Source organism: Acinonyx jubatus, chromosome E3 (genome assembly GCF_027475565.1).
Source record: "Acinonyx jubatus isolate Ajub_Pintada_27869175 chromosome E3, VMU_Ajub_asm_v1.0, whole genome shotgun sequence".
NCBI classification, from domain to species: domain Eukaryota; kingdom Metazoa; phylum Chordata; class Mammalia; order Carnivora; family Felidae; genus Acinonyx; species Acinonyx jubatus.
The window spans coordinates 18,111,602-18,138,643 of NC_069398.1; the positions used below are offsets into that span (position 1 = coordinate 18,111,602).

General features: G+C 56.0%; 3 protein-coding genes and 1 long non-coding RNA gene across 13 annotated transcripts; 2 read left to right on the forward strand and 2 right to left on the reverse strand.

Moving 5' to 3' along the window:
• Positions 1–349: 349 nt before the first annotated feature.
• On the reverse strand, positions 350–10,287 carry CLN3 (CLN3 lysosomal/endosomal transmembrane protein, battenin). 2 transcript variants are annotated; one of them, XM_027051093.2, is made up of 16 exons: positions 9,455–10,278; positions 9,143–9,268; positions 8,909–8,987; positions 7,586–7,682; positions 6,701–6,772; positions 6,230–6,309; positions 6,007–6,092; positions 5,433–5,505; positions 5,207–5,350; positions 4,193–4,305; positions 3,136–3,182; positions 2,992–3,060; positions 2,843–2,898; positions 2,658–2,751; positions 833–973; positions 350–730 (listed from the first exon to the last, which is right to left on the reverse strand). In XM_027051093.2, the coding sequence occupies exons 2-16, from the start codon at positions 9,186–9,188 to the stop codon at positions 611–613; spliced, it is 1,317 nt and encodes a 438-aa protein (XP_026906894.1). In that variant the 5' UTR covers positions 9,189–9,268; positions 9,455–10,278; the 3' UTR covers positions 350–610. The 2 variants fall into 2 exon arrangements, 1 of the variants encoding a protein (XP_026906894.1); XR_008294516.1 differs by lacking the exons at positions 350–730; positions 833–973 and adding an exon at positions 996–1,945 and having other exon boundaries at positions 1,986–2,751; positions 9,455–10,287.
• Positions 10,288–11,132: 845 nt separating this feature from the next.
• On the forward strand, positions 11,133–16,554 carry APOBR (apolipoprotein B receptor). 8 transcript variants are annotated; one of them, XM_053213077.1, is made up of 6 exons: positions 11,133–11,283; positions 11,634–13,096; positions 13,127–13,156; positions 13,247–15,218; positions 15,304–15,569; positions 15,653–16,554. In XM_053213077.1, the coding sequence occupies exons 1-6, from the start codon at positions 11,227–11,229 to the stop codon at positions 15,720–15,722; spliced, it is 3,858 nt and encodes a 1,285-aa protein (XP_053069052.1). In that variant the 5' UTR covers positions 11,133–11,226; the 3' UTR covers positions 15,723–16,554. The 8 variants fall into 8 exon arrangements, with proteins under 8 accessions (XP_053069052.1, XP_053069051.1, XP_053069049.1 ...); XM_053213076.1 differs by having other exon boundaries at positions 11,634–13,156; XM_053213074.1 differs by having other exon boundaries at positions 13,127–15,218.
• Positions 16,432–23,531, reverse strand: IL27 (interleukin 27). Of its 2 annotated transcripts, XM_027051125.2 has the most exons (5): positions 20,731–23,531; positions 18,633–18,805; positions 18,447–18,545; positions 17,679–17,837; positions 16,432–16,959 (listed from the first exon to the last, which is right to left on the reverse strand). In XM_027051125.2, the coding sequence occupies exons 1-5, from the start codon at positions 20,759–20,761 to the stop codon at positions 16,711–16,713; spliced, it is 711 nt and encodes a 236-aa protein (XP_026906926.1). In that variant the 5' UTR covers positions 20,762–23,531; the 3' UTR covers positions 16,432–16,710. The 2 variants fall into 2 exon arrangements, with proteins under 2 accessions (XP_026906926.1, XP_053069056.1); XM_053213081.1 differs by lacking the exon at positions 20,731–23,531 and having other exon boundaries at positions 18,633–20,704.
• On the forward strand, positions 20,956–25,836 carry LOC128313595 (uncharacterized). Its single transcript, XR_008294517.1, has 3 exons — positions 20,956–21,050; positions 24,799–24,929; positions 25,143–25,836. It is a non-coding gene; the product is annotated as an uncharacterized LOC128313595 (long non-coding RNA).
• The last annotated feature ends 1,206 nt before the right edge of the window (positions 25,837–27,042 follow it).

A 27,042-nucleotide genomic window follows, 5' to 3' on the forward strand; every position in this document is an offset into this window, starting at 1 on the left:
CTCCTACTTTGAAATATGTCACAAAAATAAGATAGGCTGATTTGCATGGAGTGTTACATATGGGATAAAGTAATTCTAGCAAAAGGTTTACTGTGGAACCATGCCTACATGAATACGAATTCTCTCAACCTCCCTGTAGGCTTGAAAACTTACATGTTGGGGGGAAATGTATATATATGGCCCCGTACAGTGAATGAATGAATGAATGAATGAATAAGGCCTCAAAGATGAAGTAGAAATCTGCTGAAATGCTTTCTTTATGCTCTCCTGCCTACATTCCAAAGTGGGTTTATATTACTTCTGTAATAAAAGAAACATTTTTTTTCAACCAGAAAAAATGGCACAGGAATCAATTGACAAAATAGGCATTTATTCCAAGGACATAATGCCGTGAAGAAACCCCCCAAGGCCAGCCTGGGAGTGGGAGAAAACGGCTCCCCCCAGCTCAAGGGGGAACGGAACCTCGGTGCTTCTCTGCACCCCAGCCGTGCAGGGAAGCCTGGGGCGGAGCTCTGGGAATGAGCTCTGGGCTGTGGGCCCACGGCCTGACTTGCCCGCCTGTCAGCGCAGGCCCAGATTAGTGTGACCGGTGCTCCAAGAAGCCAGAGTGTCAAGACAGATGACAAAGGAAGTTGTGCAGAGGCAGGGCCAGGAGCCCTGACAGGGAGATGCCCAAGGTGTCGGAGATACAGGCGGCCGCCATGGCAAATTCCCGGTGCTCATCACTCATCTGGAGAGGGCAGAAAGCAGGGGTGAGGCTTCAGTCCTAGACACCCCTGCCCTGGCCTTCCCCAGCGAGGCTACCCACAACCCTCAGCCAGCTGGTGCTGACCTCCAGCGCAATGTTGTGGAAGGTGTTCACATAGGCAGCACCGCCCAGGAGTCCCTCATACAGAATGATCAGGAAGACGAGGTAGATGCTGGGCAGGAAGCTCAACCACACGTCCACCAGCAGGAAGGCCAGGTTGAAGCACTATGGATGCAGGGGAGGGGAGGACTGAGCCACCCTGGGGACATTTGGCAATATGTAAAGATGTTCTTGGCTGTCACGAGTGGGGACGGAGTAGGCAGAGGCCCAGCCCCCTGCAGGGCACGAACGGCCCCACGACAAAGGATGGTCCAGCCCCAAACGTCAACAGTGCCGAGGTTGAGAAACTCTGGCTAAAGTGTTCTCAAGTTCTCTTATGAAGCTTCTCCAACCCTACCCCACCCAAGGGGGTAGGTCCCTCCTGTGTGCTCCAGTCCTTCAGAGGATCCCCAGTGCCCCAAGTCTGAGCACGCAAGGTTGCCTCCCCAGTGGGTAGGCCACCGTGGCAGCTCACAAGGTTGATGTACATACACCTGGGGGTGTGGTGACCCACATAGACCTTGCCCTCAGAGGTTCTCATTCATGAAGTCTGAGGTAAGCTCAGAGACCTGCACGTAAAAGAACACACCCAGTAGGGGCGCCTGGGTGGCTCCATCGGTTGAGCATCCGACTTCAGCTCAGGTCATGATCTCACAGTTCACGGGTTCAAGCCCTATATCGGGCTCTGTGCTGACCGCTCAGAGCCCGGAGCCTGCTTCAGATTCTGTGTCTCCCTCTCTCTCTGCCCCTCCCCTGCTCACTGGCGCGTGCACACTCGCTCTCTCTCAAAATAAGTAAATAAATACACTTAAAAAAAAAAAAAAAAGGACAGCTAAAATCGCAAGCCACCCATTTCAGTGGCATCTACTGAGTTCAGAATTGTTGACGCAGTGCTTTGGCACTTTGGGGGTACATAGCCCTGGGTTCGCAGTACTGCTCAGACCAACAGAGAAGAAAGCTGGAGGCCATTCACATGGCGTCGTCATAACCCGGAAGTGCAAAATCTTCACTTGCCCTATATCTCGTTATCCGAGGCATGAGCTCAGCTTATTAAAAAGGACTTTCCTGTACTAACCAAAGATGTAGTTTGAGAGTTACCTTCAAGGGCTGTAGACACATGACCTTGAAAACGAGTTACCTCCAGGGGCTGTAGACACATGACCTTGAAACAGCGAAGGCTGGTTATGTGAAGCTACTTGGGTTAGACCGTTGGGAGTGGATGGTGTTTGTGCACTTAACGCTGTAATACTTTTGCTGTGGGAAGTCAAAATTTGCTCGCCAGCCTTGAGGTCAATAGCCTGTTGACTACGACATCACCGATTCTATTACAATGAACCATCCAGAATAAAAGAATGGTACATTTTTTTTATCCTTAGAAACATTATTTGAAACCCTGTGTCTCTGCACGAGGCTTGTGGAAATAACCATTAAGTGAGTGCTTCTAATGGGTTAAAACAGAATACAAAATCTCATTTTCTTCTTCTTCCTCTCACCTCTATTTCCTACGACTGTCCTGACAAGTAGGTGTTGGCCACACCCGATTTATAGAGGAGGCGCTCTAGGCTCAGGCTGGTGTAGAGACCGGCCCTAAGTCACCCAGCTACAGAGTACACAAGCTGGGATTTGCACCCAGGTTTGCCAGGCTGCCGAGGCCACGCGTTTTACGCAGAGCCGGAGCCCTGCTGGCCTTCTGTCCCCCGGGCCCAGAGCCTGATGGTGAGCAATAAATAATTCCTGCTGAGGGAGGGAAGCCTGGGGTCTGGGAAGCCGGGAGCTACGGTGGGAACAGAGGGAGGGCTGGGCTCGGTACCTGCAGCAGGGCCAGGACCCACGTGAAGCGGATTCGACAGCAGCGGAGAGAAGAGCGGGACACAAAGACGCCGGCCTGGTAGAGCATCTGGTACCTTCGGTGGATGCAGGGAGTAGGAGGAAGCCCTTCCGGGCGCCACCCCCAGCCCCCTGCCCGTCCTGCTGCCACACCCTCGCCCTTCTTACCAGCGGTACTGCTGAGCGTGAGTCAGGGACGTGTTCCGGAAGAACAGGAGCTCAAACTGCAGCAGAGAGCAGACAGGGCAGACGGTCAGAGACACGTGGGGCCCCGCCTCCGTTGCTACTCTCCCCCCCCCCCAGCAGCCCTCACTCACAAGCCCCTGATTGATGAAATACTCCGCAAAGTAGACCAGGACCAAGGGGACGATGTACCACAGCAGGCCCTGGAAGGGTCAGAAGCTGTAAGTGGCAGGCTGGCAGGCGGGCACTGGCCACGGGGGACCCGCCACCATCCATACCTTGAACACGGTCCACCTTTCCTGAAGGGAGAGGTTCGAGCTGGAGTCTGCAGGGGAACAGGGAGAGAAGGGCAGGTGAGGCTGGCACGTTGACTCGGCAGAGGGTGCTGGTGTGCAAGAACCAAGCACACTCATGCTCACTGAGCGCGCTTAAATGCCACCGGACTGTACAATTCAAAATGGTCAAATTGAGGGGCGCCTGGGGGGGGCTCAGTTGGTGAAGCGTCTGACTTCCGGCTCAGGTCACGATCTCGCGGCTTGCGAGTTCGAGCCCCGCGTCGGGCTCCGCGCGGACAGCTCGGAGCCTGGAGCCTGCTTCCGATTCTGTGTCTCTTCCTCTCTCTGCCCCTCCCCTGCTCGTGCTCTGTCTCCCTCTCCCCCTCTCAAAAATAAACATAAAAAAATGGTGAAATCGGTAAACTTCACGTTAGCTCTGTTTTACCACTGCTTAAGAAGGAAGGAAGGAAGGAAGGAAGGAAGGAAGGAAGGAAGGAAGGAAGAAAAGCCGGTGAGACGTCTTCACGGCTCATGTATACAGCTCAAAGGCTACACACTCCATCCCAGCCAAGCTGGTCCCTCCTGTTTCTTGAACATCCAAGCTCATTCCCACCACAGGGTTTTAGAATTTGCTGCTCCCTCTGCCTGCAACCTGTTCACCCCGACATCCATAAGGCTGACACCCGGTCATTGAAATTTCAGCCCAAGGACACTGCCTCAAAAAGGCCTTCCGGACCACCTTCTCTATGCAGGACCCTTCTCTTTTTCCCCCTGGTTCCCAGCAGCAAAACCGCTTTATGTCCGGCCAGCACTTACCAATGCTTGAAAACAACACATTTCCGATTCAGCTGCTTCTTCACGAATCTCCCCCCTTTCCTATGTCAGTCACCTGGTACCCCCAGCCAAGTGCTCAATGAGAGCACTTCTTGAATAGATGAACACAAATGATTCTTACCGTAACCAGCACATCCACTCCCCCCCCCCTTCCCGACTGGGTCCACTGTAGACAGCAAAGGCTAAAACCCAGCGAGAGAGACAGTGACAGCTCTGCGTCTCTTACCTGGCTTCGCCTCGGGGGCCTCGCTGTTTATCAGGGGCTGCCGGGCTGATGTCTCTGCCTCTTCCTCCCCTCCAGGGTCCTGGGGCTCGGGAGATGTGAGCAAAAAGAAATAGCTAGGAGCGGGTGGGATGAAGGTAAGACCAGAGAGGCCGCTCCCTCCCAGGGCACCACCCCCTCCACCCATCATTGCCACAGCCCCCCCATCCCGTGCCAGAGTTGATCGCTCTAGCTACCGTGTGTTATGCATTCATTCAACTTTTCAAATTTCCGTCACTTCTAATATGCCATATCTACGCTCCTCCTACGTATAATTTTTTTTTTTTTTGCTTGTTATTTTCCTTTAAATTGATTCCCTTTTTCTACGTGGCCTTGTTCTAAGCATTAATATGTGGGTAACAGGTTGGATTGGCTAGTTTAAATTTTTTTCCTAATACACTCAAAATTAATCAAGTAAGGGTCCCCCCCACCCCGCCCCCCGCAAATCATCTTGGGATCCACACTGTACCAGAGGCTTCACACACATCACCTCATGAGGACACAAGGAGAAATACCGCCATTTAAGATATGGGGAAACTGGGGCGCCTGGATGGCTCAGTTGGTTAAGCATCTGACTTGGGCTCACGTCATGATCTCACGGCTCGTGAGTTCGAGCCCCGCCTCAGGCTCTGTGCTGACAGCTCGGAGCCTGGAGCCTGCTTCCGATTCTGTGTCTCCCTCTTTCTCTGCCCCTCCCCTCCTTGCGCTCTGTCTCTCTCTCTCTCTTTGTCTCTCTCTCAAAAAACAAGTAAACGTTTAAAAAAAAAAAAAAAAGATACAGGGAAACTGAGGGCCGGAGAGGTGAAACACCTTGCCCCACACTACATCGCTAGCAAGTGGCGGCTCCAGAACTCAAACCAGGTCCATCAGAGTCCAGAATCCACATCCCCTCTTTACAAGGCGGCCAGGATCGGAAGACTGGGAGCAGGGTCTAGTTCTCTCCCCTAACCCATCACCTTCCCAGCCCAGGCAGCCTACCTGGCCAGCAGCAGGGTGGGGATACCCAGCATGGACAGCAGGGTGTGCTGGGGGGAGAGGCCAGCCTGGGTGAGGCCCAGGTAGGACAACGCTCCCAGCAGCCCTGCTCCCCCGGTTCCTGAGGACCACCAGGAGATCACGGCCCTGAGAGGAACACAAGGGTTGAGGAAGGACCAAAGCCAGCACCGGGAGGTCCTCTCCCCGACTCCCTGCTCTGCCTGCTTACCTGGGGTAGAAGGCGGTGAGCGAGAGGAAGGTGACCTCCCCCAGACCTGACGAGATGCTAGCCAAGACCACACCTGGGGCGGGGGGGGGGGGGGGACAAGCATGGCAGTGACCACACCCAGCCTCCCTGATATCTCCGGTCCCCTGAGGTGTCTGGCCAGGGCCTCCTCTGCATCAGCTCAGCGGAGCTAAAAACAGATCCCTTGGGCAGGCGGGCTTCAGACCTGGAGTAGAACCAACCCGCTCCCCTGCACATCCTCTCACAGGGAATGGTACCTCCATCCACCCAGTTATCAACTCCGGAGCAAGAACTCATCTCTGATGCCTCAGCCGTCATGGAGTCTTGGTGACTGCTCGTCTTGAGCTCCCGGTATTCCATCCATTCCCTCCTATCTCCCCACCTCCCAACCCCTCCAAAACGACCTCATCTCCCCTCTCCTGCCTGTGATAGTCCTGGCAGGCTTCTGAGGGTTACACAAACAATCCCTTTCCTCGGGGAAGCTGGGGAGACTACCCCATGATGCTCAATTTCGGTTCCTCTGGGTTCCCCACCTGACACAAAACCTCACACTCACCACACAGGCTGGTCCCCACTGAATGAGAAAAGGCAACCAGGATGAAGCTTCCCGCAGAACAAATCCCACTGACGAGCACCCGGGGGCTGAGGGGGAGAGGTAGCGAGAGAAGAAGAGGGTCAGCTTCCGCCCACAACTCCCCAGCCCTCTGGCCGTCTCAGCCCTCCTGGCCTCCCCACTCTCAGATCCCACCTGCCCTTCCTCCCACCACCCCCACCCAGACCTGTAGGGCAACAGATGAAGACCAAGAGGGGCCAGCAATTTGATGACGAGGGTGGGGAGGATGTCGGCCAGGAGCACCGCCTGGAACGGGAGAACACATTGAGACCCCAGATGGTCCCAGGCACAAACCTCCCAACCAAGTGGCCAAGGAAAGACACACACCAGCCGGGTCGACCCGCTACAAACACAGGCCCTGAAGTCAGACAGCTCTGGGTTCGAGTCCCAGTTCTGCTGCTCCTTAGCTAGGAGTCAACAAGACATTCACACTCTCCGAGTTTCAGTTTCCTCGTCTGGAAAATGGGGGATGGTTATAGCGCCTAGCTCGTAGCACGGCTGTGTGCATTAAATGAGCCAATATAAGCCACACACAGAAAAGGCTCAGTAAATGGTCTTGATTATTATAATCACGACAGTCGCAGCTGGGTGCTGCGGGTGGGGGTGCGGGGCAGGAGGAGACCAGATGGGTACTCACAGCCGTGGAGACAGAGTTGCAGTCAAATCGGGATGAACTATTGCGGGTGGTGGGCGCTGGGTCTGGGTCTACCTGATAAAAGAGAAGAGTCTTTTACCCAGGGAGGCAAGAGGAGAGACCAAAAGGGCCCGACTCCAGTCCCAGCTCAGCCCTAACTTGAAGGATGGCTTTGGCTCCGCACTGTACTCTTGGGACCTGGCTTTTTCTATGTGCACAACAGGCAGGGTGGGGTGGCCGTGGAAACCTTAAACTAAGGACCCGAAGGCCAAAGATGGCCCTGTAAATGGGCTCTACTTGGGAACACATTCAGGAGCTTTCATTTGTAAAGATTTGGGTTTCCAGAAAAGCTGATCTTGGACCGAATTCCCTGTGGGGCCTGTAAGGAGGTGGCTGCTGGCCTTTGGCGTGCATCCCCTCACTCATCATAGACAAGAGGGTCTCAACGGGAGGTGATTATAGCCCCCAGGGAACATTTGGCAATGTCTGGGGACATTCTTGTCTCAACTGGAGAACTGGGGGGGCTGGGGGGGGGTGTATGCTACTGGTATCTAATGGGTAGAGGCCAGGGATGTTGCTAAACACCCTACAATGCACAGAAAGCCCCACAACAGAGAATTCTCCAGCCTAAAATGTTCAGTGCTGGGGTTAAAAAAACTCTACCAGGGCCCCACCCAGCCAAAATTTGAGTTTGGATACCTGGCACCAGTTGATTCTTAAAAACCCTTCTCACTCTGAGGTCTGGGAGATTGGGAACTTTAGTCCTCTTGCCCCAACCCTTGGCTACCCCATTCCCTGAGTTTTTCAAAGGGGCCCCTGCCCTAGGTTGAGTTCTTCATCTTCCCATAATGACTAAATATGGTGGCGGTGATAGAGAGGGTCACTTACATGGCTTTGGTTCCCGGATGCCCTCTGGTGGCTAAGGATGTCATGGGCAGCGCTGAGCATCACCACATAGGAAAAGTTGTTGCAAAGGCCCAGGAGCCTGGAGTGAGCATTATAGACCTTTTGTTTCTTCGGTTTTATTGAGATATAACTGACACAGAAGAACAGATCCCAGCCTCCTTCCAGGCTTACAATCTACCCACAGTCCTAGCACCAAATCTCCCCTTCCTGTGGCCTTCAGTCAGCTCCCTTGTTTTTCTCTGTCACTAGCCGCCCCCCCCCCCCCCCATCTCCATTCAATGTTAGGGCTAGAAATAACTGGCTTTGGGAGGCAGACTTGGGTCCACATCTTATCTCTCCCAGGAAGAGAAGGAAGTCGTCCTTGATGCCTGTCTCCTCCAAGCTTCCACCATGATTCAGTTCCTAGGACTATTCTCATCCACTGATCCACAGTCTCTGATGTGCTGTGGGACAGTAGAAAGATCCCGGAGCTTGAAGCTCGGAAGGATCACGTTCAGATCCCAAGCCTGCTGCTTCCTACTTGAGTGGCCTTGGTCTCCTCATGGGTAAATGAGGATACAAGTTTCTCTTCTCACTGCCTCGCAGGGGGCTGCAGGGATGAAAACAAGATAATACCAAAGTCCTTTATGACCCATGAAGAATCTTTTTTGCTTAGTCTCATTTCCCAGAGCCACGCTCAGTGATGGGAAAGGAACTGGGCCAAGAGCCAGAGAGTTCACGTGCTCCTTCCACAAGCCTACAAAGTGGTACTACCGTTCTCATCTTGCTGCTGTGAAACCGAGGTTCAGAGAGGTTACGAGACTCTTCCAGAGTCACGTGGGAAGTCACTTCCAACCCAGTGTGCCACCCAAGCCCTCGATGGTCAGGTTAGTGCTGGAAGCATTTCCCAGAGCTCAATATTTGAATGATTCCAGGAGGTAGGTGGATGATCGTTTAAAAAGCAGGCATGTGCTTTTTAAAACATGCATTGGGAGAAATACTGGCTTTCCGTCTAGAGTAGTGATTTAAAGTTTTCTTTAAAGAAACACATGCATTTACAAATCTAAAGCCTGACTTGCTTGAAGTAAAACACAAAGTAGTCCTACAGGTGAAATGAGGATCTGGCCAAAATAAGAAGGTGGTAAGTAAATGAATAAAGTCTGGGAACTTTACCGGCTGCCTTGGGCAAACCAACTGGCTCAGTAAATATTTGTGAATTCAGCTCCTTTTTCAGAGCTCAATTTTTTCCTCCTCAGCTCTTTCTTCCTGTTGCTTCCCCTCTTCCCACCGCATTTTTACTTCTGCTGAACTCTTCGGGCCACTCACCAGAAACCCATCGCGTTCTTCCAAAGGGCTCCCTGACGGTCTAACAGACGGGGCCGAGGTTCGGGGGCGGTCTCCTCCCCTGGGAAGGCGAGAAGAAGCGAGCATGACCTCCACCCCACTCGCAGGTGCGCGAAGGCCCCACGGGGCTCCTCCCGGGGCCGAGCCAGCGCCCGAGGCCCGAGTCTGGTGGGGACAGAGGCTGTCACTCTCAGGAGGGCGCGTACGAATACGCACCCTCGGAATCCAAAAGGCGCCGCCGCGAGCCCGCACACCCTCCCATGGCATCAAGTTCAGATCCCGCGAAGGGTTCAATGAAGTCAGCGAGAGTCCAGGCTTGGCTCTGACCCGGCGGATGAGGGTCTGCGACAGATGAGAAGGATCAACGCCCCACTGCCGGTCCCGGCTACGGCTTCTCCGCCGCACTCGCGCCCGGCGACCCACCACGTTACCCCGGGCTCCATCTCGCGCCCTCGCACACCCCACCACGTCCCACCCGTTGGACTCTGCCCCCGCCCCCTTTAAAGCAGGGGGCTCTGCGGTCTGTACCTTTAAGAGCAGCTGCAAGTTCGGCCCCGAGGTACCGCAGGTGGGCGGCTCACGTGACAACACCAGCGGGTCCCTCATCACGTGCTTTTGGAGGTCACCACAACTTCCGGGTCCTCTCTCTGTCTTCGCTTTAGGCCTTCCCAGCCTCGGGGCGGGGGACAGAGAGAGGCCGGGAGAACCCTGGAACCGCTGGTTTAAAACTAGAGCGGGTAGGATCAGCAAAGAAGAGCCACGACATTAGACTAGCGGGGCGCAAGGTCTTGACCGTATCCTGCCAGCACTAGGCATGGCAGCGAGCGGCTTCAGCTCCTCTCGCGGCCTTCAATTGCCAGAAATAAATATGGCCACCGGGTTACTCCCTTCACTGTTTCTGGCCGGGAACAAAGACAGCCAGTTTCGGGGCATCCTTATTCTTATCTGTTGCCCTTAGATTGCTTCGGAACTGAAAATAAAGATAACACTCATCAAAGAGGATTTCTACCTATTGGCAATATCCAAAGCATTAAAGAGATCCTTTTCCCCAAATTATCCTAGAACTGAAGATTATCACAGAAATAGTCCCGCCTCCCCCCTCGCTTTACAGATGAGAAAACAAAAACGGAAAATTGCTGGTGAAGACGCAAAGTGAGACCTAAACGTGACCTTAGAGACCTTTTTAGCAATAGGAAATAGAGCACCAGAGGCAGGTGTGTTTGGCTGAGCAGGCTGCAGCAGAATTCCTGCCTGCATCGAGGATACTTAGACCTGACGAGTAATAAGGTCCAAGATTCTGATTCTGTGATCTCATCTAGTCCCTTTAATTGGAAATTTAGAAGGTGGGGATTAGGGGAAGAGATGTAGATCAAAGTCACTTCACATAGTCCTAAATAAGGAGTGATTATTCTCTTACCTTTCTCTGGGTAGTTAAGCAGCATCCTGAATTTTCTTCATGGAGTCCTTCCCCTGCTAATCCCTTCTATGGGCTTCCACCAGCTGGTGCCCACCTCTACCAGCTCTTTCTTACCACCAAGTCCTCAGACTGCTGTTTGAAATGTGGCCCCTTGGGCTGCTTCCCAGGTCACTCAACCAATGAAATATGGTGTCCTACTACCCTTGTGGTGCCCTAGGAACTCAGCAACATGTCATACATGGCCTCTGCCTTCAAGGAACTCACAAGAGGTTGAGAGGTAGACACAAATAACCACAATACAAAGCTTAGCCAAGTTTTGTTTTGCAAGAATGACTACAGATGAGGGAATGGACATTGGAGCACCAACCCGGCCCCTTCTTCCCCTTAGGGAAGCATTAATGACCCTGAAATGAGAAGCCAGAGCTCTTACCAACCCCTCTTCACTCCTACTCCTTGTCCCTAGGCAAAACAGGAACCACAAACCCCAGCTTCCTCTCACAGAGTGGCTGTGGCTTGTGGGGGAGACGGAAATGGCTGAGGTGTGAATACAAGACCTGAGTCATTTAGGCTGCAGTTGCCACGGCCCCCTCCCCCCTCCCCAATTCTGAGGTCTCCTGCTCCTACGTTTTTCTTTATGGCCTCCCTTCCCTTGCCCTTCAGCTCCAACCATGCACCTGAGTCCCCCCAGGTGATGCACACCCATTTCCCAGCCAGGACTGGAAGCTGCTGTGGGCACCGCAGAGGGTGGGCAGGGCCTGGGGAGGGGATGCGTCAGGCAGACTTAGGGGAAGAGGAAGTGTCCTGGGCCCCGGGGAAGACTGGCTTGTCTCGGTGGGTGGGGACGGTCATTTGTCGGCTTTCTGGACACACAGAGACAGACAGGATGGATTTCCTCCGGCTCCATCTCCCTGGGCTGCATCAGGCCTTGAGGGGGGCATTGGTGAGAGGGGCAAGGAGATGCCAGAGACTTTCGCCCTGCTCCCTGGGCCCCCCCCCCCTTCCCTCCACCCTTTGAGACTCTCCTCAAGACTTGAGATTCCTTTCCCAGGATCAGGTAGCCTCCTAGCCTGATTGTTTCTGGATTTCAATACCCCACCTCCACAGATACATCCCTACCCCTAATCTAGCCCTTTCCTTTTCCTTCTGCAGATACAGTTCTCTTTCTCCTTCCAGATCCCAGAACCCCTCTTCTGTATCTGAGTTCCTCTGGGGCAGGGTCCCATCCTAAACAGTTCTAAGAAGGCTGGATCTCCCCTTAATGCCTTTGTCCCCCTGCCCCTTCTCTTCCAGGATTCCCTCAGCACCTTTGTCTCCTACCTTATGGGCGATGAGGTCCCCACTGTAGAGAGGAGGGAGGCAAGGGCAGCTGAGGAACTGGGGGAGGTGGCTGCAGGAAGGCCAGAGGAGACTGAAGAGAAGGGAGCCCAGGAGGCCCTTGAGGGCCTTGGAGGCAGCCAAAGCAAGGAGGGTGGAGGGCTGGGAGAGCCTAGAGAGGCTGGAAGGTACCAGGAGGGAGGTTCAGCTACAAAACAGACCTGGGATTGGGAAGAAGGCAGCTCCCATGAGTCTCAAGCAAACAGGCAGCTCACTGGGGCCTGGGAAGCAGCCAGGGCTGCCAGGTGCCAGGAGCCAAGTGCCCACTTAGAGGCCAAAAAGACGTTTGAGTCAGGGTCTAAGGCTGGTCGAGGCAACGGCAGCCAAACCCAGGAGAGTCGAGGGCCCAATGAGCAGGAAATGAACAGAGAGGAGACACAGAGAACCTGGGAACAGGAGGAGGAGGCGGAAGAGATCAGGGAAGGGAAACCAGGGGTGGCCGGAAAGGCGGAGTCAGAGTGGACCTGGCAGAGGGAGCCCGAGGGGAAGGTAGCAGGGGACAGCAGGGAGTCATTAGAGCAGGTGTTCAAGGAGGCAGTTGCAGAGGAGATCCAGGCGCCTAGGGCCAAAGAGGCTGGGAAGGAAGGAGAGGTGATGGTGGTCCTAAGGGGTAGCCAAAGCACAAGGGTAGAGAAAACACGGGAGTCAGGGACAGAATCTGAGGCTGGGACAACCTCAGGCAGGGAGGAGGAGGCCAGGACAGCCTCAGGCATGGAGGAGGCAGAGACAACCTCAGGTGGAGAGGAGGAGGCCAGGACAACCTCAGGCAGGGAGGAGGAGGCCGGGACAACCTCAGGCAGGGAGGAGGAGGCCGGGACAACCTCAGGGGGAGAGGAGGAGGCCGGGACAACCTCAGACAGGGAGGAGGAGGAGGCAGAGACAACCTCAGGCAGGGAGGAGGAGGCTGGGACAACCTCAGGTAGGGAGGAGGAGGCCGGGACAACCTCAGGGGGAGAGGAGGAGGAGGCAGAGACAACCTCAGGCAGGGAGGAGGAGGCTGGGACAACCTCAGGCAGGGAGGAGGAGGAGGCCGGGACAACCTCAGACAGGGAGGAGGAGGAGGCAGAGACAACCTCAGGCAGGGAGGAGGAGGCTGGGACAACCTCAGGGGGAGAGGAGGAGGCTGGTACAGCCTCAGGCAGGGAGGAAGAGGCTGGGACAACCTCAGGGGGAGAGGAGGAGGCCAGGACAACCTCAGACAGGGAGGAGGAGGAGGCAGAGACAACCTCAGGCAGGGAGGAGGAGGGTGGGACAACCTCAGGGGGAGAGGAGGAGGCTGGGACAGCCTCAGGCAGGGAGGAAGAGGCTGGGACAACCTCAGCGGGAGAGGAGGAGGCCGGGACAACCTCAGACAGGGAGGAGGAGGAGGCAGAGACAACCTCAGGCAGGGAGGAGGAGGCTGGGACAACCTCAGGCAGGGAGGAGGAGGCCGGGACAACCTCAGGGGGAAAGGAGGAGGCTGGGACAGCCTCAGGCAGGGAGAAAGAGGCTGGGACAACCTCAGGGGGAGAGGAGGAAGCCGGGACAACCTCAGGCAGGGAGGAGGAGGCCGGGACAACCTCAGGCAGGGAGGAGGAGGCTGGGATAACTTTAGGCAGGGCAGAGGCCGGGACAACCTCAGTTGGGAAGGAAGGTAACCTCTCAGGAGCCAGGGAGCCAGAATATGGGGGAGTAGTCTCCGGAGAAAGGATCTCAGAGGGCACTGGGAGGACCTGGGCAATAGAGGAGGCCACCAGGGAAGACCAGGAGGAGGAGGTGGATGAGAAGAGAAAGGCTGAGATGAGCGTTTCCCCCAAACAGAGCCAGGCTCTAGGAACTGAGGGTGTGGAGGAAGCAGTGAAGGACCAGCTGGTAGGGAGGGAGTCTGCAGGAGGCCAAGGGTCAGAGGGGGAGGGAGAGGGGTTTGAGGTCCAGGCAGATTGGGACGGGGAAGAGGCCGAGGGGAGGCAAGCCTCGGTGAACAGGACTGTTGCCCTTGGTCTGGAGGAGGTGGTGCAGGCAGAGAAGGCCAAAGAGGAGGGAGAGAGTTGCTGGATCGCCGAGGCTGAGTTGCCCAAGAACAAAGTGGCACACGAGGCTGAAGGCGATGCTGGCTTGGAGGCAACCCCGGAGGCCAGCCTTGAGAAGGAGTGCGGGGGGGAGAAGAGCGAGGGGGAGGCTCGGACAGGTGGAGAAGGGCTGGCGTTGGAGGGCAGTGGCCTTGAGCATGAGGTCACCGAAGGCCAGGACTCTGAGCTGATGGCCGCCCCCCAGACCCCAACAGAGCAGCCTGAGGAAGGACTGGGGGAAGAGGAAGAGCCCCGGGGCATTCCAGCCCTGAACAAAGAGGAGACAGAAAGGAGCCCGGAGGAATACCCCAGAAACCTGGGGTATGGAAAGCCTGGTGCCTCTGGGGCTGAAGCCCAGAGGAGGGACTTGGAGGGAGGGGATTCCCACAAAGAAAAAGCAGATGCTGAAGAGGGGGAGGAGGAGGCTGTAGGAAGCCAGGCATCAGAGGAGGCCGAGGAGGCCGAGGGAGGCCAAGAGTCTGCGCTCCCAGATGTCCTGGAGGCAGGTGGGGAGTGGAAGAAAGCCGAGGAAGCAGGGTGTGGAGCAGAGGAGGGAGAGGCCCGCGGAGCACAGAGCCAGGAGCCAGGTGGAAGGTTCAGCGCAGGGGCAGGGGCAGGTCGGGCACTGGGGGAGTCAGATGCCCGAGACACCGAGGATGAGGAGGCAGAGGCCACGGTGCCCTGCAGGGCAGACACGACATCCAGCGGAGTCTGGGGGCTGGAGGAGGCGGCTCTGAGCCTCCAGGACAGCGAGGACACAGGGGTCAGTTCTTTGGCCGCTGAGATAGTGGGGGACAAGGCCGATGGGAGGGCTGCTGTGCCTGGGGGAGGGCCCAAAAGAGAGGCTGGGGAAGCTTGGGAATCAGAAGGGAGGCAGGAGGCTGGGGGAGGAGAGGAGCTGGTGGAGGCTGCGTGGGAAAAAACCCGAGGGGGGCCAGAGTTTGGCCTGGAGGGCTCAGCAGACATGGAGGTAAATAGCAGAGGGGGCCCAGAAAAGGCTTTTGAGGCCGGAGACGGTGAGCCCAGGGGAGAGTGCACAGAGGTCAAGGAATCTGCAGTGGCAGAGGGAAGCTGTGGGATGGACAGCTTTACCTGGGGTTCCCAGGTGGCAAGGGCAGAGGGCGCCACGGCCACCACGGTAGAGGCCGAGGGGCTCCCAGGAGGGCAGACGCCGCCGTGGGAACAGGAGGCTGCGGGATGGCAGTTAAAGGAGCAGGGGCAAGGCGGTGAGGGGCAGCGTGGGGACCTCCACCCTGAGGAAGAGGCACAGAGGCCCCTTGACGTGGAGGGTGTTGAGGTGACTGAAGACCAGAGGGCAGAGGCCGAGGAGATTGTTCCAGAAGGCCCGGAGGACATCCAGGGCCAGGAGGACCAGTCAACATACCAGGAGCCTGGGCCACGTGGGGAGACGGCAGCAAGTACCGGAGGGGATGCTCACGGCAGCTGGAGTGAGGTGAGGGCTCCAGCCAGGGTCCGGGGCTGGACAGAGCAGAATATCGAAGCCAGCCCCTTGGTACTCGGTGCCCCTGTCCCTGCAGGCCCTGCTTCCTGGGTCTCGCCTGGACGTCTCTGTCTCGCGGAGCCGTGTACTCCTGTCTCGAAGCTCCTCCCAGCGTCGCTCCCGGCCCTCTTTCCGACGGACCCCCGCCCCTGAGCGGCAGGAGGAGCCTCCCAGCCCCCGCCCTGAAGAAGAGCCGTCAGCCCCCGAGCAGAGATTTCTCCGGCCAGAGGAACCCCCGGAGGCAAGCCCCCCAAGGCCCGAAGGGACCCCACTGCCAGCCAGGAGAAGGCCCCTGGGACACGGGTAAGCAGAGGGCGACGTGGCTGGGCCGGGGTGGGGCCGTGGACACGTGGAGACCAGCTCCCACAGCCCGTCTCCACCTGCAGGTTTGGCCTTGCCCACCCTGGCATGATGCAGGAACTGCAGGCCCGACTGGGCCGGTCCAAACCCCAGTGAGCGCCCCGAGCCCCTGGGAGCCGGGCCCTGAATGAGCGTCAGAAGGATCCACCAAATCCTGCTCGGCCTATCTCCCTCCGCCACTTTGGACACACCCTTTTCCACCCTCTGGGCCTTGGTTTCTTGGTGTGTCAAGCTCGGAGCAGACAGAGGCAGACATCCTCGAGAAGCGTGAACTGGAGGAGTCTGACTGCAATGTGGCTGATGGACACGCCCCCCCCCCCCCCCCCCCCCCCCCGGCCCGCTGGGAGCGCGCCCCTCACGGCCCGGCCTGATCACGCCTCCGGCGCATCTCTGCTGTCTGCAGGACCGAGGGGACGGGACAGTTCTCACGGCCTTCCCTCCCTGACCTCTCCGGTCCCCACCCAGGCCTCCAGAGGGCAGTGCAGTGGGAACCCAAAGCTCGGCGGGGTGGGCGCTAGCCCTGAGGAGAGGGGTCAGGAGGCCCTCTGGACCTCCATCTGCAACCAGAGGTTGATGGGAGACGGATCAGTGGCCTTGAGCTTTGAAAAACTCACGGCTCTGCAGGTTACTGTGGCAACCACCAGCCCAGCAAGCCAGTCTGGGGGAAGGTGGGCCAGGAGCCCCCGAAATTTAGGAGCAGAGAGGGGTCCAGGGTGGCCAGAGACTACAGACCCCCCCCCCCCCTCAGACCCTTTTGTCCTTTGGCGTCAGGCACCCCTTCTGGGAAAAGAAGCCGAGGCTGAGAGAGGATGACAGTGCTTTATTCGGCACCCCGCACGGTGGCCCAGCCCGGGGACAACTAGCCGGCTCTGAAACAATAAATAAACCATCATTTTCCTAAACAATAAATAAATATCCAAGAAATAAATATCTGGCAGGGCCTGGAGGGGCCTTAAGTTATTGGGTGGGGGTTGGGGTGGGAGGCCGGTGGAGTCCTGCCCTGTTTAAGGCAGACGAGCTGGAGGCTGTCCCGTTGGCCCGAACTGAATGAAGGGCGAAGGGAAGGGGCTGAGCGGTCACCCCATCAGGGCCGGGAGCCGAATGAGGACCCCGAGGCTGGGGCTGGGTTTCCGGCTTGGGAGAGTAAGAGCAAGTCCCTTACGGCCCGAGCTAAGACGAGCTCCAAGGAGTGCAGCAGCTGGTAGGTATAGAGGAGCTGGGGCCAAGACGGCTGCCCTGACACCCGTGAGAGGCCACTCGGAGCCCCTGGGAGCAGCTCCTTCCTCTCCTCGTCATCTTCCTCCTCGGGGAGGTTGAGTCCCGCAGCCAGCACCTGTGAGGAGAAGCCCACGGGTCAGACAGTGGCCAAGCGGAGACCACGAGCAAACCCTTGTTCCTTTAGGTGCCCAGTGGTAACAGAATGACATCAGATGCCACGAGGTCATGATTTCCCTGGACAGCCCCTACTCTAGACCTTCCATTATGTCATCGTCTCACGTGTCCTGCCTGATTTTTTGATTCGAGAAAATGGAAGTCACCGAGCCAGATGCCGCGTCCGGGGCGGGTACACGATCCCAGGATCGCCCTGGGCGTGTGGGATGCCCGAAGTTCTCCTCTCGAGGGTCATTTGGGGGTCCGGCGTGGGCAGCAAGGTGGGACAGCCAGTTTTCATGCTGCTTACATTTTATTAAGGATAAAACGCCTGTTTCCCTTGGAGATATTCGGGAGGATCTGGTGACGTTAGGGGCTAAGGGAGAAGGGACCGAGCTTTGCTGTAGGGCCTGCTAATGCCAGCAGCTGTTCCGGGTGCTTCAGAGCTATTTGGATCAAGACATCAAGAGGAGGCAGAGATTCGGGGGGGCAGAGCCAGGGCCTCCACACACACACACACACACACACACACACACACACACACACACACTCAGAGGATCTACAGCATCTCCTTCCAAACTTACCCAACCTGCGGGCAGGGAGTGTTTGAAAAAGGGGGCCCGTGAGCCTCAATGTTATGTGTTGGTCTCTGGGAGTTCGGGAGGGGGGTGAACACTCTACCTGGAAGTGGAGATGCCGCTGCAAATCCCGGAGGTCCAACCTCATGGTCCATAGCTCTATCTTCTCTGAGCTCGTCCAGCCCCCCTGGCTTCCCAGGCTTCCCAACAGGGCATGGAAGGGGCGAAGTGTCATGAAGAGGAAGCAGAGTCGTTCTGGGTCCTGCGGGAGGGAAGGGAGGGGGTCAGGAAAGGCTTGCAGGCTGAGGATCAAACCTAAGCCCATCTCCACTGTCCTATCACTCTCTCTCCACAGCCCCACTCTATCCTCTTCCCTACCATCCCCTTTCATGTTCCTTTCCTTTTTTTTTTTTAAGTTTATTTTGGAGGGGGGGAGGGAGGGACAGAGAGAGAGAGGGAGAGGGAACCCTAAGCAGACTCTGTGCTAACAGCAGACTGGGGGCTCGATCTCAGGAACCGTGAGGTCGTGACCTGAGCCGAGATCAAGAGTTGGACGCTTAACCGGCTGAGCCACCCAGGCGCCCCCCTCCGTTTCACGTCCATGGCTTCACTTGTGTTTTTATCCTGTCTCCAACCTCCTTCCCACACTAATCCCACGCCATCCCTCCTCCGTATGTGCAGCCTCGTTCTGACATGACTTCTTTATTCCAGCTGGATCTTTATATCTGGCGACATGCCAAGCCTCATCCGGATCCAATTCCTCATTCACCCCCAAATCCATTTTCCATTCAATCCCCTGACTTCATCACCATCCACCCGGCCCGGCCTTGCTGCCAGCTCTCCTGCCCCACCCCACCGGCCCCCAACTCACAGAGAGGCTGTGCCAGGCCTGGAAGGTCAGGGAGACATTGGGGAGCTGATCTCCCAGGGGCAGGAGGTCCAGGCTCACTCCTGGCAGGTGAGATTCAGCCTGTGGGGCAAGATCTGTTAGTGGGGGGGCCAGAGGGATTGGAGATTCGCCCGTCCCCAAAGCCAGCTGCATCAGAGAGAGACTCACAAAGCGGTGGGCCTGGGTCCGAACCTCGGAGAACAGCTTCCTGGCGAGGTGCAGGCTGACCTTGAACTCCCTCCGCAGCTCCTGCAGGCTCAGGGGGGGCCTCCCTGGCGGCCTCGGGAATCCCCAAACACCAGCACGAGCCAGGAGCAAGGAGAGCAACAAGAGGCTGAGCCCTGGAGAGAGGGGGGAGATGGTGGGCCAGGTGGGGGGAAAGCTCGAGAAGAACTCAACATGCCCCTTCTGAGCCTGTGCTGTAGGCAAAGCCTGTGTGCCATTTTGCTGACCCCGCAAGGCCACTAATAACATGGAAGCTATCGAGGACACCATACGGCATCTCTGTCTGAACGAAAGGAAGGTACCCCTTCTCCGAGGCGGACACGGCCTTACACAGAAGGCCCATATTCGCAAGCAGATCTCAGGCTCCATCTCGGCCCCTCACTAACTCCCTTGGCTAAGTGTCTTTTTCGGTGAACCAACCGCTCAACGGTATGTGGCAGCCTGGGGGCTATCATCCGTGCATTTTGCAGATGAGGAAAATGTGAGGCTGACTAGCCCAGGGTGGCGTGGCGAGAGGGGGAGGGAACCAGGACTGGATTCCAGATCTGCCCAAATGCAGATCCTGCGTGCTTCCCCCGCAGGGAACTCAGACGAGGCAGCCACCTCCCCTGGAGTGGGCACTCTGTTCTGCCGAAGATTCCTGGGGCTTAGCCAGGCGGCTCTGATGGCCTGAACTGGAGCCCCAGGGGTGGGCAGGCAGTGCTGGAGACTCTACCTTGGAGAGTCAGAAGGACAGATTGGTCCAGCCACCACTGAGGCCGATGGGTCACTCTGCAGTGTCAGAAGAACAGGGGGTGCCAGGGGGAGGAAGGGGGCCTGGGATGGGAGGCATAACCTCTGTTTCTCGTCCAGGTCCTTCCCTGGATGAGATGAGTCGCCTCTTATCTCTGTGCCTCAGGTTCCCATCCGTAAAATGGGGTAGTCAGGCCAGCTGGTTTCTGAAAGTAGTTCCGGCCTATGTTTCCTGGACAGAAGAGAGAGGGGCCCTAGGGTGGGGGGTCTGGGAAGAGGCCAGGGTTCGGTGGTTTCTCCATCAGGGAGAGGAAATCTGGCAATCATGGAGTTACACAATTCTCCTCGAAACACAAACCAAAACTAAGCTGTAAGTCTGTCTGTTCCCGCTCACCCTCCTCTCTATGCTTCTCCCTTGTCCATTCTTGATTTCTAACGCCTGGGCTCTGCTTCCCGAAATGTCCTGTACGTAAAGGTGAAGGAGAGCTTCTGGGTCCTTCACCGGCCAATGTACTTCTAGAGGTGGTGGGTGGTCCCTGGGACCCCTAGCATCCAGGCTCCCTGGTTTAGGGACCACATCCCAGGGACTTCAGGCAGAGTGGGGTTCTTCTCAGCTCTGTGTTGAGGGAAAGTGAGTACCCCAGGCTCTGGTGGATATTGCCACCCCAAATCGAGCTGGGCCACTTTCTAGGGCTTCCTGTCTGAGCTCTGGGACCCCAGACCCTTCCCTTGGCTTCTCCCTACGCTCTGCACGCAATCCCAGCTCCTTGGCTCTGGCTCTCTACCCGTTCTCCAGCCCTTGGTCCCTACTATGGCCCTACCATCTGCTCTTCCTTCTGTGTCTCTGTGTCCTTGAGTCGCCCACTGTGGATTGGACCTCCTTCCAAGCTATAGACCCTTGACCCAGTTAGGCCGCCGCCGCCTTGGCCCCCGCCCCACACTCCAGCCCACTCCTCCTGCCCTTCTTCCTCTCCCAGCCCCGGTTCTCAGCCAAACTGTCCCGTCCCCGCTCAGTCGCTCCAGCCAAACTCCTGGTCCTGGTCCTGGTCAAACTGGCTGCCCGCCTCTCCCCATCCGGGCCGGTCAAGGCTTCCCATCCGCTGCCCAGCCCTGATCAAACCATCACCTTCATTCACGCCAGCCTCATTCCTATCCTCCGGTCGACTGTATCCTGTATCCTTAGTCTTGACCCAGTAGCTGTCCCTCGGCCCCCGGCCCCCATCCACACCAGTCAAGCCCTCCCACCCCCTGCCCAGTCTCAGCCAAGCTTGCCACCCCCTCCGCCCCCTGGCCCTGGCCTCAAACTCACGCCAGCCAAGGTCGCCTGCCATCTGGCCCATGGCGGGGCCCAGCCTGTGTGGCCAGCCATCTCCCGGGCAGGGGTCTTATAGTGGGGGCTGCGCCGGTTTCACTTTCCGTCCTGCTTGTACTTTCGGCTTTGCGCTCAGTCTTCCCTCCTCACCACCCCTTGCTGAAATGGGGAAATGTCATTTCCCTTCCCAGAGGGGGCGGGAGGTGCAGCAGGGGGGGTGGAGGGGGTGGCGGGAAGCTAGGGTTTCGGTCAATCCAAGCTCCGGACCCCCCGCTGAGCTCCTAGGACATTTCCTCCCCTCGCATCCCCTCTCCCGGGTAAGTCACTGCTCTAGGGGCTGGTGATGGGTCCTGGACCCTCAACCCCTCCTGTTCCTCTGCTCTGTCATCATCATCCTATGCCATCACCAGCTCACTGTCTGGCAAAAGATGGACGGCCAGGTAAGGGGATTGCCCATCGGAGAGGACTTGGGGTTTTGAGTCATCCTACTCTTTTCTGGTTTACCAGATGGCTGAGTGAGGGAGTGCGAAGGAAGCGGGGAAGTCGCCGGGGGGGCTGGGAGGGGGGCTTTGTGTGGAGCAGTGGGGCCCCAGTCCGGGCAGGGGCAGGGTTCAGTCTACAGGCAGGGGCAGGGCAGGTGAGAATGGGCCGAGGGCTCTGTCTTTGGCCAGAGTAAGATCTGGGATTAGATCTCAGTCTGTAACCATGATCAGGACTTGGTCTACTAGGGCCGGACTTGGTCTAGAACTTTGTCTAGGGCCAACATCCTAGCTCTGTCTGTGTTTGGGGTCAGAGCCGTCAATGACCCGGAGGCTCTGCTTGGGACCCATCGGGGTTGAGCTTAGACCTCAGTCCAGATTGGGCCCAGAGCTCAGGCTGTGGCCGAGCTTCTGACAGAGCCTGTGACTCAGGTCAGGGCTCAGGCCTGGGCTGGGATAAGAGCTCCCTCGATGACCAGGGTCAGGGCTCACCAGGTTGGGGTTGTGTGAGGCCAGGATGGGGCTCAGCCAGGTCCCAGAGTAATCCTGCTCTGTGTGTTTCTGCTCTGTGGATGGCTGTCAGGGCTGGGCTGCCTCAACGACAGGTCTCCCTTCCAGCATGGTTCCACCCTTCACCCCACCCTGGATTTTCCATCTTCAGGGACACGATGGGGGTTTCTTGGTCTTCCCCGAGGCCCACTTTCCTTTTGGGATCCGTGGGGTTTCCCTGTTGGGTCCCTGCAGTGAGACAGAAACCATGGGGGCTTTCCCTTCCTGTAGTCTGCCTCCTCGGCTCTACACAGGCCCTGCCCATCGGGGCCGCCTGGAACCAACTGCCAGGGAAGTACCAGTACATTTCGGGGAGCAATCCCAGAGGGCTGCTTGGAGGAGAAGGAAAAGGAAGAGCGGCTGGCACCTGCCTAGCCCAGACGGGTTTCGCATGCCGCGTCCCCCAGTGGTGACAGCTCATTCTCCCACATCCCACGCAGCTGAGGCTCCCCACTGTGGGGGGGTCCCAAACATCCTGAGACTGATCGTGAGGACAGACGCAGGCCCTGGTCGGTCTTCCTCCCATCCCCAAGTCCTGCGGCCACCCTGGAGGCATGCCACCCCACTCACCCTCTGATGCAACCACTCCCCACCCTTTGCCAGTACCCAGAACTGCCGTACCTCTCGAACCTCGAACCCCATCACCCGCTCTCTCACCACAACCTCCTGATCCTCCCGACCTTCTCTGATGGTTCTTCAAGACCTCCTGTCTCTTGTTGCGTCTCTGCCCTTCTCGATCTGGCTGCAGCTGACTCCCACAGCCTCATTCCTGGCCCCTGCCCTATTTCTGCTCTGGCAACTGGAGCTTCATGCTTGGACATGATGAACCACCTCAGACTTGCTTGCCTTTGCACACGCTCCTCTCTTTGCCTAGAATGTCCCACTGCCTTCTCTGGAGTTCCCTCTCCTCAACCTTTGCTGAACCTACCCCTTGTCACGGGCTTCCTCCCCTGAATAGCTCATTCCTTCCTGCCATAAATCCTGTCTCCAACAGACGTTTCATTTTTATTTCTCTTGCTTATTCTATCCTTGCTCATACCACTCCAGCCATCCCGGCTCCCTCATTGCCAGGCATGCATGCTCCTGCCTCAGGGCCTTTGCGCTTGCTGTCCCTTCTGCCTGGAAGGCTCTTCTTCCAGATATCTGCAAAGCCCACTCTCTTCTTTCGATCCCCACTCAAACGTCACCTTCTCAGATGGAGTCCTCACTGACTACCCTATTAAAATATGCAGCCCGGTCCCTGGCACTTTCTCTTTTCTTTGTTCTAGAAAGCAATGTTGCAATTTCCAACTGTACCTGTGGATCTATCCATTTTCCCTTTTAGGTGCATCGGTTTCTCTCAACTGCTTTGAAGCACTGTTATTTAGGCAGATACACCCCTAGGACTGTGATGCCTTTTTGAAGAGCTGACCCTTTTATCAGAATGTAATGTCTCTCTTTCTCCCTGATAATATTCCCTCTTTTTCCCTGAAGCTTACTTTTTTTTAAAAATTAATTCAACCGGTCCTGCTCTTTTTGATTGGCGTTTACATAGCGTATCTCTTTTTTTTTTTGAACATACTCATTTTTAATCTATTTTTATTTGCAGTGGGTTTCGTTAAAACAAAATTTTAGATTAATATTTTCGTCAGTGTATATGGTATTGATCAGTGTCCGCCCTAGGCAAATAAACATTCTATTGCTGACCGAAGGGATCTGTCCTATTCTGAATGTGAGGTCCGTTCTTAGCCCTGTGACCTCAGCGCCTTCATGAGTTCAAGATCATTAATTTGTAGTTTGTCCTACTTTGTTCCTGGTTATAAAGGGCAAGTGGTGCCTTTTCCAGATTTTATACCTTTAAAAAATACACATTATTTGTGTGGCCTTGTTTTTTCTAGCTGGGTATTTTAGTACCATGTTAATTAGATGTGACAGTGAACATCTTTATTTTTGTCTTCATTTCAGAGAGTAAACTTTATTTATTTATACTCTTTAAAAATTGTATAATGTTTTTATTTATTTTTGAGAGAGAGAGAGAGCGACAGAGTATGAGCGGGGGAGGGGTAGAGAGAAAAGGAGACACAAGAATCCGAAGCAGGCTCCAGGCTCTGAGCTGTCAGCACAGAGCACGATGTGGGGCTCAAATTCACAAGCTGCGAGATCATGACCCGAGCTGAAGTCGGATGCTTAACCGACTTAGTCACCCAGGTGTCCCTATTTATAGCTTTTTAATTGTTATTTTTGAGAGAGAGAGAGAGAGAGAGAGAGAGACAGAAGAGTGCGAATAGGGGAGGGGCAGAGAGAGAGGGAGACACAGAATCTGAAGCAGGCTCCAGGCTCCAAGTTGTCAGCCAGGAGTCCAACGTGGGGCTCGAACCCACGAACCGGGAGATCATGACCCAAGCCGATGTTGGATGCTCAACTGATTGAGCCACCCAGGCGCCCCTCAGAGAGTAAACTTTAAATTGTTCATTATTATTTTTTTCTTATTTTTTTATAGATTCCCTTCATTAAGTTCCAGAAATCCCATGTAATCATAGTTTGAAGACGTTATCTTTAATAACTGTTCACTTTAATTATTTGCCTGTGTCTCTTACATACACTTTCTATCCCTTTCCCTGCATTATATTTCTCCATAACATTTAAAAATATCTAACATTTTTGACCTCCTGGGGGACTCATTCGGTTAAGTGTCCGCCACTTGCTTTCGGCTCAGGTCACGATCTCACGGCTTCATGGGTTCGAGCCCCACAGCAGGCTCTGTGCTGGCAGTATGGGGCCTGCTTGGGATATTCTCTCTCTCTCTCTCTCTCTCTCTCTCTCTCTCTCTGCCCCTCCCCACTTGTGCTGTCTCTGTCTCTGTCTCTGTCTCTCAAAAAAGAGAAAACACCCTTAAAAATATTTAACATTTTCTCTCTCTCTTTTTTGTCTCTCTCTATGCACTAGAGCGCGAGCTCCCCAAGGGTGGGAATGTTTGCCAGTTATGTGCACTGATATATCCCCCGTAGCTAACAATAGCAGCTTCTTAGCCAATCAGCAAACAATTCTTTTATCACAGTGCCTAATGCAGGTTCTACTCACGGCTGGCGCCCTGTCAGTTGCCCTCCTAGAGCGGGAGGTCTGGGACTCACTGCCGAGCCCTGAGCTCTTGCTGTCAGCCTTCCCCGACTCTGCCAAGGCTCCAGACAGGTACTGAAGGATGGAAATGGGGTTTTCTGGGCTGCTGGCCACGGCCCTGGGCTGATGATCTTGGCAGAGCCTTGCCAAGAAACCAGAGGGCCGATGAGGAGAGGTGTGGGGTGGTGGTGTGGGGTGGTGGCGGGGCGTGGGGGGCTGGGGGCAGCCTCTGTCTATATCCTTGGAGAATGGGCCTGAGCCTGTCTCTGTCTACCTGGGCCTCAGTTGCCACGAATGGATCTTGGCTGGTGAGCTGAGGCTTGGGCTGGGAGCAGCAGGAAATCGAAGGGATGTGGTGAAGGCTGAGAACTGCTGGAAAGGAAACCAAGATCCCGGAGCTCTATGGACTCCGGGGTGTAGCTGACACTTCTGGTGACCTCAGGTGAGTCACTGGCCAGCTCCGGACCTCAGGTTCCTCATTGAGAAGCAGTAGCAGTTTTCAAATGCTGCCCCTATTATTACGTAGGGAAATTAAAACCTAGATGATTTAAAAGAGAGAGAAAAGAGGCATCCGCCACATTTCTGATCATTTCCCAAGTACCCCGTTAGAGCTCTGACCCCACGGGACACTCCATGGGGTTGCATGGGAATCCTGCGCCCAGGAAGTAGAAGTTAGAAGCTTCAGATGTGACATCAGGATGGAATCAGGGAGGGGAAGTCTCGATTCAGAGTCGACACAGCAGATCAGTGACAGGGCGAAGCCTGGAACTCAAGTCCCTTGTTTTCAGCTCGGGCTGGTGAGGGGAATCCCTGGGCCCTCTGATGTCAACTCCGAGACTTGGAACTAACCCCTCGGTTAAATCAAGCTGGGCTTCGCAGAAGGCAGGAAGGCTGGGGGGAGGTGGGGCCAGTCTGGAGCTGGGGCCACACCTCGGAGTCTCCCAAACACAGGTGGTGAGACCCTGAGCCCAGGCACAGCGCCCACCCCTTCCCCCCCCCCCCCCCCCCCCCCCCCGAGAGTGGAGGTGGAACATCCCTGAGCCCCAGCCCCCATCACCAGACTTCTCTCCTGTTGTACACATGCACCCCATACCACACCCAGGGTCAGTCATTCTTTCTGCAGCATGCCCTCGCCACGCCCCTTCCCACCGACCCTGGGGGCTGCCTCTAGATGGGGTGTCTCCTATGCGACTCCCGACCTGGGGCGGGGGAGTCTGGCAAGGGGAAAGGGCTTCTCTCCCTCGATCCCATCTCTTTTTTCCCTGTAAGAGAGAAAAAAGGCCTCAAGGCCATGGCAGACACCTAGGGAGGGCTGAGACAAAGGGGTGGGGGTGGGGGACGCACTAGTGATGAGCTATTTATCGCGGGGCGTTCTGTGTGCGTGATGCAGGAATGCAGGGGCGGGAAGACTGAGCCACGCAGGGTGTGGGGAGAAGGTGGGACACCAGCTCTGTGTAGTGCCAGGAAGGAAGAGTTTGAAACCCAGGAGGCAGGGCTGTCGAGGAAAAATCACCGGCCTGGGGGTAAAAAGTCCCGGTTCAAGTCCCGGCCCTGCTTGCCCTTCCCCCATCAAGTGTACCCTCTTGAAAGAGAGCGGCCCAAACACTCTTGGCTTCAGTTTCTCCATTTGTAAGATGAGGCTTGCGATCCCAGGCCTGCCCACCTCCCAGCTCAGACATGGAGGTGAACTTGGGAGACATAGGGGGTCACGGGTCAGGGCCCCACTTGGGAGTCAGTCCTACGCTGCTTTCACAGCCCCTATACTTCCTTTGGTCAAGTACGACCTTTGGTGAGGCCTGAAATCCCCCTGTTCTTGGCTCATCTACTAGGTGGGGAGGCTATTATTCGCCGGATGGGACTGCGGTGACGATTACGCACATAAATGGCTCCCACTGAGTAGCTGTGTGATCTTAGGCAAGTTACTTAACCTCTCTGTGCCTGTTTTGCCAGCTATAACATGAGGCAAATAATACAAACTCCTAAGACTGTTTAGATGATTCAATGAGCTATTATTTACCAAGAGGTTGGAACAGGGCCTGGCATGTGGTAAGACAACAGGTATAAGGAAAGAAATGTTAGTTGTCATTAATAAATACAAGGCATGGTTGCCCTCCGCGGACGAAAAAAGGTGGAAGGAGAGTGGGAAGAAGAGGGTGAGGAACAGAAAAGGCTGCAGTCACATCTT

What these genes read in the sequence shown, in the direction of transcription:
- CLN3 (XM_027051093.2), bottom strand. Translation starts at nt 9,188, where the DNA reads ATGGGAGGGTGTGCGGGCTCGCGGCGGCGCCTTTTGGATTCCGAGG. An exon ending in CCCACCCTGCTGCTGGCCAG is followed by an intron (nt 4,306 to 5,206) that starts GTAGGCTGCCTG and finishes ACCCGCTCCTAG; the next exon opens with CTATTTCTTTTTGCTCACAT. An exon ending in TCCACAACATTGCGCTGGAG is followed by an intron (nt 731 to 832) that starts GTCAGCACCAGC and finishes TGCCCTCTCCAG; the next exon opens with ATGAGTGATGAGCACCGGGA.
- APOBR (XM_053213073.1), top strand. Translation starts at nt 11,227, where the DNA reads ATGGATTTCCTCCGGCTCCATCTCCCTGGGCTGCATCAGGCCTTGAGG. An exon ending in AGGCCTTGAGGGGGGCATTG is followed by an intron (nt 11,284 to 11,633) that starts GTGAGAGGGGCA and finishes CTTCTCTTCCAG; the next exon opens with GATTCCCTCAGCACCTTTGT. An exon ending in CTCACGGCAGCTGGAGTGAG is followed by an intron (nt 15,219 to 15,303) that starts GTGAGGGCTCCA and finishes CTGTCCCTGCAG; the next exon opens with GCCCTGCTTCCTGGGTCTCG.
- IL27 (XM_053213081.1), bottom strand. Translation starts at nt 19,058, where the DNA reads ATGGAGCCTGAGATCTGCTTGCGAATATGGGCCTTCTGTGTAAGGCCG. An exon ending in GGACCCAGGCCCACCGCTTT is followed by an intron (nt 18,546 to 18,632) that starts GTGAGTCTCTCT and finishes CTTGCCCCACAG; the next exon opens with GCTGAATCTCACCTGCCAGG. An exon ending in AGCGGCATCTCCACTTCCAG is followed by an intron (nt 16,960 to 17,678) that starts GTAGAGTGTTCA and finishes TTCTCCTCACAG; the next exon opens with GTGCTGGCTGCGGGACTCAA.